Here is a 16,907-nt window from a genome sequence, read left to right as displayed (position 1 = left end):
TTCCACCTGGTTGGCAGAGCTCAGACAACCTTCATAACGACCTATTATGAACCTTCATAACCCACCTATTATGAAGGGGCATGATGTCATTCATTGGAATGCTGCTGTTATCATGATAGACTATGGGGATACATTTGTATTTGTGTGTGCAATGGCCTTTTTAAAAATAAGACATTCCCTGACAGACGTAAGTAAAAACTACAAGAACAATAACGACAACATCAACCAAAAACAAAACTGTTTAGAAAACATGAATATATCCCTCTGACACATCAACTAGTAAGTTGTGCCTATTCTGAAGTTGTAAAAACAAAAACAGCTGGCGCACACCCAGAATAATAGTTTGTGTGGAGGTGCTGACTAACGGCAAATAAACTATAAACTATTAAAATAAAGAAAGTCGCACACTCCATGTATAATCTTCCAGCAATTTAATGGGTATTTACCAACGTTTCGGCATCACTGTGCCTTCCTCAGGGTGAGGAAGTGTGCCTTCCTCTGAGGAAATCACAGTGATGCCGAAACATTGGTAAATATCCATTGAATTGCTGGAAGATTATACATGGAGTCTGCGACTTTCTTTATTCTGAAGTTGTAACCATGACAACCAACATCATGGTTCAATGCTAGTATGTATATAGAGAGAGCTCATAAGGTATTATTGCCACAGTCCTGCTGTAAATCTAAGTTGATGGTCATCCTTTATTACAGTTGAGCATTTCCATGGATCCTTCATCCAGGCATCCAGGCAGCGGTGCAGGGCTACAACGTGGTCTCGTACTCTAGACGCTCCTGAACAGTAGTGTCATCTTTGTACTGGAGTCTGGGCGGCGTGGGGGAACAGTCGATGGCCAGGATGGCCTTGCGTATGCTCCTGTCCAGTACGTGCCTCTCCCAGGCCGGATAGCGATTCCGACACAGGTCTATTTTGATGACTGTCTCCTCGATGCGTGGGGCACGGGAGGACGGCGTGGAGGGGGCGGTGGGTCTCACCTGAAACACGGGCATACAGCCGTCCCTCTCTGTGTATTTGGCGTCTCTGCCAATGGTGCCATCCCCCGAGATGAGGGGCACACCCCGATTGGACCTCAGCGAGTTGGTGGCCCCCTCGGTGGGCAGCATGAAAGCAGCAGTGGGGTCGTCCAGCACGAGGCTGGGTGAGTGTCCGAAGCGGGGCCCGTTGGGGTGAAAGAAGGCGTAGTACATGAGCATGAAGACGATGCCGGTGAGGAAGCTGCTGAAGATGACACAGAGGGCGGGGACGGCGAAGGCGTCGGTGCTCTGAGGGACGCGGTACAGGTACCACAGGGCACTCAGAGCAGTGTTCTCCAGCAGGATCACAAAGTAGTAGATGAAAAGCCTACACCGAGTATGACCCTCCTTCACATTAAACCAACTGAAGATGTAGATGATGCCCACTACCATGTCGAAGACAATCTCCTCCCACTTGGTGATGCAAAACTCGGTCTCGCAGTGGACTATCCAGAAGGTCATGAAGCACCAATGCAGGACGATGAAGATGCCGAAGTAGAGCTGGAACACGGAGGCGAACAGGGCGAAGGTGATGACCCGGGCAGCGATGGTGAAGAAATGCCAGCAGAACTGGATGATGACAGCCAGGTAGCTGATTGGCTTCTTGTCGTCCCGGGAGTCGCGCAGCGCTTTCTGATAGGATGCCAGGGCCCAGGCCAGAGACACAAGGGAGGCAGCCGCTGTCATTCCTACGGAAATACAGAGCGGACAAAAAAAAATGAATTAGAGACACAGTCACAATCACATTTACAGGCATTACATATGGGTAGTAATGTGTGGAATTTTCCTTCCTGTAAATCTGCCATGTGATGGCTTTTTAAATAATATACTATAATGTCACCAAAAGAGGAGTCACAGAAAATGTGTGATGGAAAAATATATATTTCGCAGGAAGTATCTAAGAAGAGCACTTTTCAAAGAGCATTGCACCACCAAACAGAACCAGGAGCCAAACTCAAATCTTTTTGCACCAAACACAAACAAAAGCACATTTAGGAGACAAACAACCCTTAATTAGTGTCGATGTCCGCACCCACACGGGAATTGAATTAGCATAATAATAAAAAATAACCATCAAAATCCGTCTATTTAAGCTAGAGATATCCCTTTCTTTACATGGGCTGACCTTCTGAAATAGTCCAGCCACACAGACAGTATTGTGAAGAATTTGATCCTGAAGAAATTCGGCTTGGTCCATAAGACCCTGTTCACCCCGCTATCATCCAGAAGGCGAGGTCAGTACAGGTGCATCAAAGCTGGGACCGAGAGACTGAAAAGTAGCTTCTCCCTCAAGGCCATCAGACTGTTAATTAAATAGTCACCACGAGCCAGCCTCCACACAGTACCCTGCCCTCAACTTTAGTCACTGTTACAAGTCGGCTACCACCCGGTACTCTACCCTGCACCTTAGAGGCTGCTGCCCTATGTACATCGTCATGGAGCACTAGTCACTTTAATAAAGGAACACTGCCACTTTAAATCATGTTTACATACTGTTTTACCCACTTCATATGTATTCACTATATTCTAGTCAAGGCCCAACCTATTTAAGTATTGCTGTACAGATAGTATTCTTCAGATATACTACATATTTCTAGCCATATACTATCCGTATTGTCTATACAGCCCATCACACATATACTATCAGTATTGTCTATACAGCCCATCACACACACACACACACACACACACACACACACACACACACACACACACACACACACACACACACACACACACACACACACACACACACACACACACACACACACACACACACACACACACACACACACACACACACAATTTCTTATTAACAAACTATTTTTCAACAATTGTTTACATACAGATTATTTCACTTATAATTCACTGTATCACACTTCCAATGAGTCAGAGGTTTACATATACTAAGTTGACTGTGCCTTTAAACAGCTTGGAGAATTCCAGAAAATTATGTCATGGCAGTCAATTGGAGGTGTACCTGTGGATGTATTTCAAGGCCTACCTTCAAACTCAGTGCCTCTTTGCTTGACATCATGGGAAAATCAAAAGAAATCAGCCAAGACCTCAGAAAAAACATTGTAGACCTCCACAAGTCTGGTTCATCCTTGGGAGCAATTTCCAAACGCCTGAAGGTACCACATTCATCTGTACAAACAATAGTACACAAGTATAAACACCATGGGACCACGCAGCCGTCATACTGCTCAGGAAGACGTGTTCTGTCTCCTAGAGATGTACGTACTTTGGTGCGAAAAGTGCAAATCAATCTCAGAACAACAGCAAAGGACCTTGTGAAGATGCTGGAGGAAACAGGTACAAAAGTATCTATATCCACAGTAAAACGAGTCCTATATCGTCATAACCTGAAAGGCCGCTCAGCAAGGAAGAAGCCAATGCTCCAAACACGCCATAAAAAAGCCAGACTACGGTTTGCAACTGCACGTGGGAACAAAGATCGTACTTTTTGGAGAAATGTCCTCTGGTCTGATGAAACAAAAATAGAACTGTTTGGCCATAATGACCATCATTATGTTTAGAGGAAAAAGGGGAAGGCTTTCAAGCTGAAGAACACCATCCCAACAGTGAAGCACGGGGGTGGCAGCATCATGTTGTGGGGGTGCTTTGCTGCAAGACGGACTGGTGCACTTCACAAAATAGATGGCATCATGAGGCAGGAAAATGATGTGGATATATTGAAGCAACATCTCATGACATCAGTCAGGAAGTTAAAGCTTGGTCGCAAATGGGTCTTCCAAATGGACAATGACCCCAAGCATACTTCCAAAGTTGTGACAAAATGGCTTTGGACAACAAAGTCAAGGTATTGGAGTGGCCATCACAATGCCCAGAAAATCTGTGGGGAGAACTCAAAAAGCGTGTGCAGCAAGGAGGCCTACAAACCTGGCTCAGTTACACCAGCTCTGTCAGGGTGAATGGGCCAAAATTCACCCAACTTATTGTGGGAAGCTTGCGGAAGGCTACCCGAAACATTTGACCCAAGTTAAACAATTTAAAGGCAATGCTACCAAATACTAATTGAGTGTATGTAAACTTCCGACCCACTGGGAATGTGATGAAATAAATAAAAGCTGAAATAAATAATTCTCTCTACTATTATGTTAACATTTAACAATCTTTAAAATAAAGTGGTGATCCTAACTGACTGAATTGTGAAAAACTGAGTTTAAATGTATTTGGCTAAGGTGTATGTAAACTTCCGACTTCAACTGTATATACAGTACCAGTCAAAAGTTTGGATACACCTACTCATTCAAGGGTTTTTCTTTATTTTTACAGCTTTGCACACTCTTTGCATTCTCTCAACCAGCTTCACCTGGAATGCTTTTCCAACAGTCTTCAAGGAGTTCTCACATATGTTGAGCACTTGTTGGCTGCTTTTCCTTCACTCTGCGGTCCAACTCATCCCAAACCATCTCAATTGGGTTGAGGTCGGGCGATTGTGGAGGCCAGGTCATCTGATGAAGCACTCCATCACGCTCCTTCTTGGTCAAATAGCCCTTACACATCCTGGAGATGTGTTGGGTCATTGTCCTGTTGAAAAACAAATGATAGTCCCACTGAGCGCAAACCGGATGGGATGGCGTATCGCTGCAGAATGCTGTGGTAGCCATGCTGGTTAAGTGTGCCTTGAATTCTAAATAAATCACAGACAGTGTCACCAGAAAAGCACCCCCACACCATCATATCCCCTCCTCCATGCTTCATGGTGGGAAATACACATGCGGAGATCATCCGTTCACCTGCTCTGCATCTCGTTTAGAACCAAAAATCTCAAATTTGGACTCATCAGACCAAAGGACTGATTTCCACCAGTCTTATGTCCATTGCTCATGTTTCTTTGCCCAAGCAAGTCTCTTCTTCTTATTGGTGTCTTTCAGTAGTGGTTTCATTGTAGTAATTCGACCATGAAGGCCTGATTCACGCAGTTTCCTCTGAACAGTTGATGTTAAGATATGTCTGTTACTTGAACTCTGTGAAGCATTTATTTGGGTTCCAATCTGAGGCTGGTACCTCTAATTAACTTATCCTCTGCAGCAGAGGCATCTCTGGGTCTTCATTTCCTGTGGCGGTCCTCATGATTGACAGTTTCATCATAGCGCTTGATGGTTTTTGCGACTGCATTTGAAGAAACGTTCAAAGTTCTTGAAATTTTCTGCATTGACTGACCTTCCTGTCTTAAAGTAATGATGGACTGTCTTTTCTCTTTGCTTATTTGAGCTATTCTTGCAATTATATGGACTTGGTCTTTTACCAAATAGGGCTATCTTCTGAATATCACCCCTACCTTGTCACAACACAACTGATTGGCTCAAATGCATTACGAAGGAAAGAAATTCTTCAAATGAACTTTTAACAAGACACACCTGTTCATTTAAATGCATTCCCGGTGACTACCTCATGAAGAAGCTGGTTGAGAGAATGCCAAGTGTGTGTAAAGCTGTCATCAAGGCAAAGGGTGGCTACTTCGAAGAATCTCAAATATAAAATATATTGTGATTTGTTAAACACTGTTTTGATTGCTATATGATTCCATATGTGTTATTTCATAGTTTTGATGTTTTCAGCCTTATTCTACAATGTAGAAAATAGTAAAATGTTTTGACTAGTACTGTATACACTACCATTGAAAAGTTTGAGGTCACTTAGAAATGTCTTTGTTTTCCATGAAAACATACATGAAATGAGTTGCAAAATGAATAGGACATATAGTCAAGACGTTGACAAGGTTATAAGTAATGATTTTTAATTGAAATAATAATTGTGTCCTTACAGCCTTGCAGACCTTTGACATTCTAGTTGTCAATTTGTTGAGGTAATCTGAAGAGATTTCACCCCATGCTTCCTGAAGCACCTCCCACAAGTTGAATTGGCTTGATGAGTACTTCTTACGTACCATACGGTCAAGCTGCTCCCACAACAGCTCAATAGAGTTGGGATCCGGTGACTGTGCTGGTCACTCCATTATAGACAGAATACCAGCTGACTGCTTCTTCCATAAATAGTTATTGCATAGTTTGGAGCTGTGCTTAGGGTCATTGTCTTGTTGAAGGAGGATATGGCATGGTGTTGCAAAATGGAGTGATAGCCTTCCTTCTTCAAGATCCCTTTTACTCTGTACAAATCTCCCACTTTACCACCACCAAAGCACCCCCAGACCATTACATTGCCTTCAGCATGGTTGACAGATGGCGTCAAGCACTCCGCCAACATCTTTTCATTTTTTCTGCGTCTCACAAATGTTCTTCTTTGTGATCCGAACACCTCAAACTTAGATTCGTCTGTCCATAACACTTTTTTCCAATCTTCCTCTGTCCAGTGTCTGTGTTCTTTTGCCCATCTTAATATTTTCTTTTTATTGGCCAGTCTGAGATATGTTTTTTTCTTTGCAACTGCCTAGAACGCCAGCATCCCGGAGTTGCCTCTTCAATGTTGACATTGACACTGGTGTTTTGATGGTACTATTTAATGAAGTTGCCAGTTGAGGACTTGTGAGGCGTCTGTTTCTCAAACTAGACACTCGAATGTACTTGTCCTCTTGCTCAGTTGGGCACTGGGGCCTCCCACTGTCACGCCCTGATCTGTTTCACCTGTCTTTGTGATCGTCTCCACCCACCTCCAGGTGTCACCCGTTTTCCCCATTAGTCCCTGGGTATTTATTCCGGTGTTCCCTGTTTGTCTGTTGCCAGTTTGTCTTGTCAAGTCAACCACTGTGTTTTTCCGTGCTACTGCTTTTTCGTATCTCTCTTTTGCTAGTCCTCCCGGTTGTTTTGCGCCTTGACTCTGAACCCGCCTGCCTGACCTGGAGCCTGCCTGCCACTCTGTACCTCCTGGACTCTGACCTTGTTTATGATCTCTTGCCTGCCCCTTGGATTATAATAAATATCAGAGACTCGAACCATCTGCCTCCCTTGTCTGCATCTGGGTCTCGCCCTGTGCCCTTATACCCACTCCTCGTTCTATTCTGGTTAGAGCCAGTTTACGCTGGCTCTAACCAGGGAGTAGTACACAGCGTTGGGAGTAGTGAAGGGAGTAGTACACACCGTTGTACAAGATCTTCAGTTTCTTGGCAATTTCTCACATGGAATAGCCTTCATTTCTCAGAACAAGAACAGACTGACGAGTTTCAGAAGAAAGTCTTTGTTTCTGGCCATTTTGAGCCTGTAATCGAACCCACAAATGCTGATGTTCCAGATACTCAACTAAAGAAGGCCAGTTTTATTGCTTCTTTAATCTGAACAACAGTTTTCAGCTGTCCTAATATAGTTGCAAACGGGTTTTCTAATGATCAGCATTTTAAAATGATAAACTTGGATTAGCTAACACAATGTGCCATTGGAACACAGGAGTGACGGTTGCTGATAATGGGCCTCTGTACGACTATGTAGATATTCCATTAAAAATAAGCAGATTCCAGCTACAATAGTCATTTACAACAGTAACAATGTGTACACTGTATTTCGGATCAATTTGATGTTATTTTAATGGACAAAAAATATGCTTTTCTTTCAAAAACAAGGACATTTCTAAGTGACCCCAAACTTTTGAACGGTAGTCTGTGTATATATATATATATATGTTTTGGAGCTTTCCTATATCTATCAGATAAAGGACAGACACTTCAAAACATACTTCCTTTTTATTTAATTTTGAACTATCTTTTTTTACCCATGTATGAAGCTGTTTTTCAATGCGTTTCTATGAGCTAATAGCAGTAAGGGCAAATTCAATATTTCATCAAATCATTTTCTAATATATTTTTTTATATACCTACAGGGGTCCTAAAATTCTAAATAAAATAGCTAAATGATCCTTGGTATGACCATCTTAAAACAATTCCATATGTTAGCTTAGTATAAACCCAGCCCCAGGCCCATAGACCTTAGTGGGAGGAACTGCATAGCAATATCTACCAATGGTGGAAAAAAAAGTTTAAAAAGTAACAGTCAAGATCCCTTAATAGAAAATGACTCAAGTAAAAGTGAAAGTCACCCAGTAAAATACTATTTGAGTAAAAGTCAAAGTATTTGGGTTGAAATATACATAAGTATCAAAAGTAAATGTAATTGCTAAAATACAGTGCCTTTGGAAAGTATTCAGACCTCTTGATGTTTTCCACATTTTGTTACGTAACAGCCTTATTCCAAAATTGATTAAATAAATAAAAATCCTCAGCAATCTACACACAATACAACATGACAGAGCGAATAACAGGTTGTTAGACATTTTTGCTAATTTCTAAAAAATGTAAAATAGAAATAACTTATTTACATAAGTATTCAGACCTTTTGCTATGAGACTCGAAATTGAGCTCAGTCGCATCCTCTTTCCATTGATCGTCCTAGAGATGTTTCTACAACTTGATTGGAATCCACCTGTGGTAAATTCAATTTATTGGACATGATTTGGAAAGGCACACGTCTGTCTATATAAGGTCCCACAGTTGACAGTGCATGTCAGAGCAAAAACCAAATTGTCCGTAGAGCTCAGAGACAGGATGGTCACTCTGACTGAGCTCTAGAGTTCCTCTGTGGAAATGGGAGAACCTTAGAGAAGGACAACCATCTCTGCAGCACTCCACCAATCAGGGCTTTATGGTAGAGTGACCAGACTGAAACCTGGCACCATCCCTACGGTAAAGCATGGTGGTGGCAGCATCATGCTGTGGGGATTTTGTTTAGCGGCAAGGACTGGGAGACTAGTCAGGATCGAGGCAAAGATGAACAGAGCAAAGTACAGAGAGATCCTTGATGAAAATCTGTTCTAGAGCACTTAGGACCTCAGACTGGGGCGAAGGTTCACCTTCCAACAGGACAACGAACTTAAGCACACTGCCAAGACAATGCAGGAGTGGCTTCGGGACAAGTCTCTGAATGTCCTTGAGTGTCCCAGCCAGAGCCCGGACTTGAACCCAATCGAACATCTCTGGTGAGAACTGAAAATAGCTGTGCAGCAACGCTCCCCATCCAACCTGACAGAGCTTGAGAGGATCTGCAGAGAAGAATGGGGAAAAACTCCCCAAATACAGGTGTGCCAAGCTTGCAGCGACATACCCAAGAAGACTCGATGCTGTAATCCCTACCAAAGGTGCTTCAACAAAGTACTAAGTAAAGGGTCTGAATACTTATGTAAATGTGATTTTTAAGTTTATTTTTTATTTTTTATAAATTAGCAAAAAAATCTAAAAAACAGTGTTTCTTAATCATTGGGGGGTATTGTGTGTAGATCGATGAGGGAAAAAAACGATTTCATCAATATTAGAATAAGGCTATAACCTAACAAAAGTAAAAAGTACATACTTTTATTTAGGAATGTAGTGAAGTAAAAGTTGTCAAAAGTATAAATAGTAAAGTAAACTACAGATACCCCAAAAAACGACTTAAGTGGTACTTTAAAGTATTTTTACTTAAGGACTTTACACCACTGATATCTACTCAGTGACTCTCCACAGCACAATTAGCTCAATATTAACCCCATTCTTTTCCAAGCTGCCTGTAAAATACAGTAATTCACAAGGCCCACTGGTGGTGTTTAGCACTGAAATATCTGAACTGAGGGACTTTATTGTTACTTGGTACTCAGTTAACTCCAGTAAAGATGGCTGTGATGATGGCAGAGGTCCAGGGAAGCCTGGCTGAAGAGTAATGACACTGGGTTTCTCTGAGGAGCTGGGTGCCATGGTTACTAAGTGCTCATGTTGCTGGAGTGATCGTCCTCTATCAAGAGTGAGAAGAGACCATCTCCTGGCCTCGATACCAGAGGGAGACAACAGCCCACACACACACTTGTACACACACACACTTGTACACACACACACTTGTACACACACACACTTGTACACACACACACACACACACACACACACACACACACACACACACACACACACACACACACACACACACACACACACACACACACACACACACACACACACACACACACACACACACACACACAGACTGACAAGTGCTAGAGCAGACATTAGAGAAAGAACAAGTCGACAGACTGAATTGACTGCATTTTACTAGCTTTGTGAAGTAAATTCTGTTGAATACATCTACTGTTTATTATTCCTCTGTAAACCCCTAGGGATTCAAGGGAAACTCTTTAGACTACAATTTGACTATAAACACTGAAAGCAGGAGCAATAAGAGGCTAATTGGCAGCCATTCAAGTTCATGCAACCCTTTAATCACACGGAGGAGGACCATATAAAATCCTGGGATACATCCCAAATAGTACCCTATTCCCTATAGTGCACTACTTTTGAGCCCACTATAGAGCCCTCTACTATATAGGGAATAGGGTGCCATTTTGGATGTAGACCTGGACCTCTCTCTGGCAATTATACAATGGTGCTGTTGGACCATGCCAAACGAAGATGGCTTCCCATTAACACGAGTGGCTCTGAAAACTTAATTGCAACAGCTTTGTATCCAATTAAAAGTTAAGGCTTATTTTCCATCAGCCTGTTCAGAATGGAATGTCCCCATTCGGCCCACTCTCCATTTTCTTTGGGAAGCTTAATAAACGATGTTATTCAATCATTGAGCAAATAAAAAGTGAGGAACAGTCGTTATTACAGCGCATGACAGTCACTTACTCTTTGCCATAATTCGAGGCAGCTAGGCCTCTCAGTAAACACACTTGCTCTGTTGCTTTATTACATTCTCAAGAGCAAAGAGAGAGTGAAGCGATCTGGTGAATGAAGACTGGTCGAGCTGCACCGATAACCTCAGTTCATCCAATAGTCTAAAGGCCTGGCTGGGTGGACTAGGTTGTGCCTTTAAAGGTTCGATCAGATCAGACCACATTGAAATGGAGATGATTGCTATTCATTTTAACACAGCTCCCTTGGCTCCTCTTACATTAAAGAGTTAGAGCTACCACTGTGAAGTGGAGCCTCATCCACAAAGAGATCTGGCAACAAGCTGTGCTTTAGTGGGAAAAGTGAGAGAAAAGTGAGAGAAAAACATGATGATGGCGCGGAATACTTAACATTCTCTAGACTGCACTGTTGTGAGCTAAGATATTTGTCTGTCTAACCTAGACTTTGGGTTATGATGTGGCTGCTACAGACACTTTCTGTCCATATAGAAACAACCTCATACATAATCAATTCATTATCCTGCATATGGATTAGTAAATCCAGCTTCAAGAGTTGAAAATGAAAGCCAACCAAACACCCTTCCAAATGTAAACGAAGAGTTTAGATGAAATGGAAAATATAGGACATCTTCAATGTATGTACATATCAAAGCATGAAGATCTTTTTTTAGTGCCTCACTCAAAACTCTTTGCCTCCTTGTGGATGGATATTTATGTGGCACCATGGCTCTTCAGAGCATGCATTTTGGTGCAATGTCAACCCTGTCACATTCCTCAAGAAGCCTTTCAGTACAGCAAAGTGTTAGCCTATTATCCTTTCTGTAGCTTCCCTTTGTGTAATGTCTCCTAAATAAGTCTCTATGGGCTTAAGTGGCACTATATGCATTACTTAACTCCCTGTTCCTGGCCTTTAACACCCAGAACCATTACAGTCAATTGCATTTTGTTATCAGATGTGAACATGTGGCTGACTCCTGCACTTTCTAGTCAATTTCACTTCAAAGTCAAACCGAGTCCGTTTTTTAAGAGAGACGTCCTCTCTCTCCTTTTCAGGATGTCAGAACTGGATGGTGTGATGTATACAGTATACATGTTAATTAAACATGGCAGAAAATAATTGTCTTTCTTCGTCCACTACTGTCTGTCCACCACATACAGTACATTGAGCTGGGAGAATCAGACAGCTGTCTGTCTATCTATCAATAATATAACTATGCCTTTAAGCAGATGCTTTTTTTATCAACTGTATCTACTATATTGATTGGTCTATTTATTTACATGTGTGTATTTGCTTGTCATTGATTAATGACAGTGTTTAACCCAGTTAGATGCAGGCCAGGCCATTAGGTGTTGGCTGTTGGAGCATGATGAAAGGGTTTAATGACTACTGTGTGGAGTGGGATAATTAACAGGCTGAGGCCAGGAGTGTCAAGGGACTAGGAGGGGGCTGCGATTCTTATTCTGGAGCTAGGCCCTGCGTGCATGTGTTTGTGCACGTTTAGCACGCGTTTAGTTTAGTGCATGCGTGTGAGTGTGTGTGTGCAAGTGTGTGTGTGTTTCTGCGGAAGGAAGCATAGCCCCTCCTCTGCCCTCACACACAAATGTGCAGTGCATCTCGATGAGGGGAGGGAAGCCAAAGCCAGAAGAACCTGCCTGGCTGAATGGTCCAGTAGCATGCTTCCTGGTTACTGGGCTGTGTGATTTGACTGGTCATGTAATGCTCCTCTCCTCTCCTCTCTGCTCGTCTTGCTCACAGAAGCTACAGTAATTTGGGGAATGGGGCGGGCTGGGGACCAGGGAGGAGAGGGGGTTATGTAAACCACAGCAGCATCACTGCAGCACTGTCTGGGGCTGCAACATCCCAAATGGCACTCTTCTCCATATGCATTGCATTACATTTAACCAGACTAGTGCACTATATAGGGAATTGGGGGCCATTTCGGACTGCAAAGGATCTGCCCAAAAGTACTATATAAGGTACTATAGAGTATAAGCACTATATAGGGAATGAATTGTCATTTCAGACGGAGCCTGTGTCTCCTTAGTATCTTCCACACGGAGGACTTAACAGTAAAATAACTAACTGATGGGAAATACCTGCTTCAGCAGCAGCAGCAGCAGCAGCAAGGTCATTACTGTTGGCAGCACTGGGAAATGGATATAGGAAATAAAACGCTCATGAGTGTCTGCTTCCTGGTATACTGTACAGTTGAGCTTTGTCAGATTGGTTTTCTCCTCATCGACCCATGCCTTTGGCAACCATAGTGTTACTGATAGTTCCTTGGTTTGTCACTGCTTTTATAAAACGACACTATGGATTTCTCACTGCAAGCAACAGAGCTGTATAACTTACTCTCTAGATAACTCTCTCAGTGATACTTAAAAAAATGTCTCTGGTACTTTTGTATACTTTTTAGCTAGTAGTTCTGAAAGTATCACCACGAGCCAAAAGTGGCCCCCGAAAATTGCGTACTACGTCACAAATGCTCTCTCTCTCTCTACTGTGTGTGCGTCTTATTAGCTGTCACTCAAATGTCGAGGGGCTGAAGCTCTTTGGCTGAAACTTGAATTGCTAGGGGGCTGCCCCACGTGTGGGTAAATGTAGGAAAAAATGGCTCTGCACATCTTCCAGAAACACAAACAGACCCTACAGAGCCCCAGGACAGCAACACAATTAGACCCAGCCAAATCAATCGCTTTCAAAAGGTGCTATCTAGAACCTAAAAGGGTTCTTCGGCTGTCCCATAGGAGAACCCTTTGAATAACTATTTTTGTTTCCAGGAAGAACCCTTTTGATTCCAGGTAGAACCCTTTTGGGTTCAATGTAGAACCCTTTCCACATCCTTTTTCTAAGAGTGTAGGGATTTCTTGGCTAACTGAGGTAAGACAGTAATTATGCTCATAGATTATGCATGTATGAACTACACATTGACACATCCAGCCCAAAGCAGCAGGTTTAAAAAAGACTTACTAGTCGCCAAAGTACCGTAGCATGTCTTTAAATCTTAGGGCAACTTCCACTTTTATCTTCTTATCTGGTTTCAAAGGTTGAATAATATGACATCTGTAGCTGCTACTCAGACTGTGATGTCCAAAAATAAGTTATTTCATCTTCCCGAGACATCACACAGTATCTTATCGATGCATACAAAATGGAATTCCTTGTCCTGGATTGACTTCAAACGAAGTGATTGCTGCTCTGATGTGAAAGGAATCCCAAGCATTTTCAAGGTTGGAAAGAATATGTTTCCTTTTTGGAAAATAGAATGTGAAGCGATTGTAGAATTACCAAAATATTCGTCATAAATTGGTGAAAATAGGAATGCAATGAGTAGAGAGAGAGAGAGAGAGAGAGAGAGAGAGACTTTTTGACTTTTGGTCTTTCTTTACTGAAACATTCTCATTTCATTTAAAACTCACCCCCCCTTAAAAATAAAAACCCCAAATATATCCTGTACTGCATACATGTACCATACTCACCTTTCCATCTACCACATGATACAAACCACCATCACAATACCCCAAACAATACCCTCTCCTACAACCGTATATCCAAAACGTCTTCCTCAGCTATACAGACAGCCCCCCCAACACACCATATCTCCTGAAACATCTCCACACATTTTATCATTTTATAGAACTCAAACTCAACCCTAAGGCGCGCAGAGACCATCCCATTAAACAATAGTAAAGGGTCTGTTATCCCCCCACCTTTGACCCTGTTCCTCCTTGTTAGCCAAATAGCTAACTTTGCCTGAGCAAACAGAAAATTCAACAAAACACATTTGGCTTTCTCCTTACTTGAATACCTGTATCCCATTATAAACATCATAAACAACAACAACAACAACAACAGCATTATAAACAACAGCAAAAACCATCCCCAATCTCTCACACAGACATTCCAACAGAGACATTAATGGCATTAACCTGGTGCACACAGAAAACACATGAATCACAGTTTCTTTCATTTCACAGAAAGGACACCCCTGCCCGATTCCCGGTTCAACCTGTGCCAACCAGCTGTTAGTGGCCAGGGCTCCATGAAGAACCCTCCACTGGAGGTCCCCTGACCTCTTTGGTACTGGGGGTTTATAGAGCCCCCTCCATCTAAAACCCACCATACTCTCCCCCCCACATACCCCCTGCCACTGATGTGCCTTCACTCCTGTTAGGCTTCTAATGTTCCTAACCTTAACGCAGAGGTTGTAGAGGGCCTTACCTCCCACACCCTCAAACTCCCCCAGGCTCGGAGTGTTAAAATCTAACAAGTCCTCCAGACCCACTTGCCAGTCTCCAGTCTCTGCCGTCACCTGCAGTGGCGGAAACATTGGTGGCCCCTCTCCCTTTGGCCTCTCAAACATCCCCCTTACCGGCTCAGACAGTGCCTCCTGGACCTCCTCCAGGAATCTCTCCAGCAGCCTAAGAGACGTTATTCCTGTTTGTTGCGCCAAGACCTCCGGGCTTTTCCACCCCTCCTCTCCCAGCAGTCTCAGGTCACCCAGCCTTTGTAAACCCCCTGCCATCAGTTGCCTCTGCAGGGTGGCCGACAGAACCGATCTCAAAGGGATGGCTGGGTTGTGGAAGATAGGCTCCTCCCACACCCACAGCCCAAGCTCCACACCCCCTTCTCGTGTGGGCCTTAGCAGCTGCCAGGCCCTCAGCACTGCAGAGTAAAAATCTGAGAAACCTGCTGTACTCAGCCTCTCCAGCTTCATGAGGAACAGCTGCCGGTCCAACCCTAATCTGCCAGCTCTCCTCAGCAGTGCACATGCTGGTTCCCTCCAGCCAACATCAGTATGGTACAGCAGTCTCTGCACCGCCTTTAGACGGAAAGCAGCCACCCTCCTCTCCAGTTCCACCAGGCCCTGTCCTCCTTCATGGACGGTCATGTACAACACTGCTGCCTTCAGCCAGTGATGGCCCGACCAAAAGAAGTCCACCAGCTTGCGTTGCAGGTCTGCGAGCAGACCGGCGGGGGAGTTGAGGACAGCCAGTTTATGCCACAGGGAAGATGCCACCCGGTTGTTAATTATCAGCACCCTCCCTCTATATGACACTTGGGACAGGAGCCACCTCCACCTGGCCAGTCTTGACACCACTGCCTGTGACAGCCCCTCCCAGTTCTTCCTTACCCACTTCTCTGAGCCCAGGTACACCCCCAACACTTTAAGCCCTTCACAACCCCACTGCAAACCCCCTGGAAGCAGAGGAGGAGCCCTATCCCCCCATGCCCCACATAACAGAGCTTTGCTCTTGCCCCAGTTTACCTTGGCTGATGAAGCTCCCTCGTACACCTTCAGACTGGTCTCTAGTGCCTGCATATCTTACCATCCCTGACCATCACAGAAACATCATCTGCATATGCTGACACTGCTATTCCTGTCACCACATCCATGCCTGTCCAGCACACTCCCTGCAGTCTCCTGCGTAGCAGTCCTAAAGAAGGCTCAATGGCTAGTGTGTATAACTGCCCAGATAGAGGGCATCCTTGTCTAATGCCCCGTCTCACCCAGACTGGCCTACTGAGCCCCCCTCCCACCTTGACAATACATGACGCCCCAGCATACAACAGCTTCACACAGGTCACAAAACTCTTCCCAAACCAAAACACAGACATCACATTAAACAGATACTCATGGTCCACTATCAAAAGCCTTCTCTTGATCTAAAGAGACCAGTCCAAAGTTCACATTAGAACCTCTTGACAAGTCCAACATGTCCCTAATTAAGAACAAGTTGCCCGTGATTGAGCGTCCCGGTACACAATATGTTTGGTCCTTATGTACTATCGAGTCCAAATGGGACTTCAGTCTGTTAGAGAGGACCTTGGCAAATATCTTGTAGTCCGCACAGAGTAATGCCACAGGCCTCCAGTTCTTAAGTTCACACAAGTCCCCTTTTTTGGGCAGGAGAGTCAGAGCCGCCCGACGGCAGCTCATCGGCAACTCTCCTACCCCGACGCATTCACACAACACGCAAAATAAGTCCTGTCCAATTGTTCCCCAGAATTTTTTATAAAACTCCACTGGGAGTCCATCGACCCCCGGTGCACGACCGGGGGACATCTGGGTTACGGCCTCTGTCCATGTGACAACAGAGGAATGTCCATTTCATCCCTCTGTGCCAGAGAGAGCTTAGGGAGTCCTGCGAACAAGACCTGAGCACACATAGGATCACACACTTCTGCCCTACACAATTCAGTATAAAACTCCACAGTCCGCTCCCGCATCTCACCCACC

The 16,907-nt window shown here is 43.9% G+C and overlaps 1 protein-coding gene across 1 annotated transcript in view; it reads right to left on the bottom strand.

Annotated features, from left to right (window-relative positions):
• Positions 1-762: 762 nt before the first annotated feature.
• The window catches only part of xkr4 (XK related 4), a 94,108-nt gene continuing 77,963 nt past the window's right edge, over positions 763-16,907 (bottom strand). The window contains exon 3 of the mRNA XM_038963936.1: positions 763-1,721. Coding sequence (XP_038819864.1) covers positions 763-1,721 — 959 coding nt within the window. The remainder of the gene's footprint in view (positions 1,722-16,907) is intronic.

The sequence above is a fragment of the Salvelinus namaycush genome, chromosome 25 (genome assembly GCF_016432855.1).
Source record: "Salvelinus namaycush isolate Seneca chromosome 25, SaNama_1.0, whole genome shotgun sequence".
NCBI lineage: Eukaryota > Metazoa > Chordata > Actinopteri > Salmoniformes > Salmonidae > Salvelinus > Salvelinus namaycush.
This window is presented reverse-complemented; position numbering and strand designations above follow the sequence as displayed.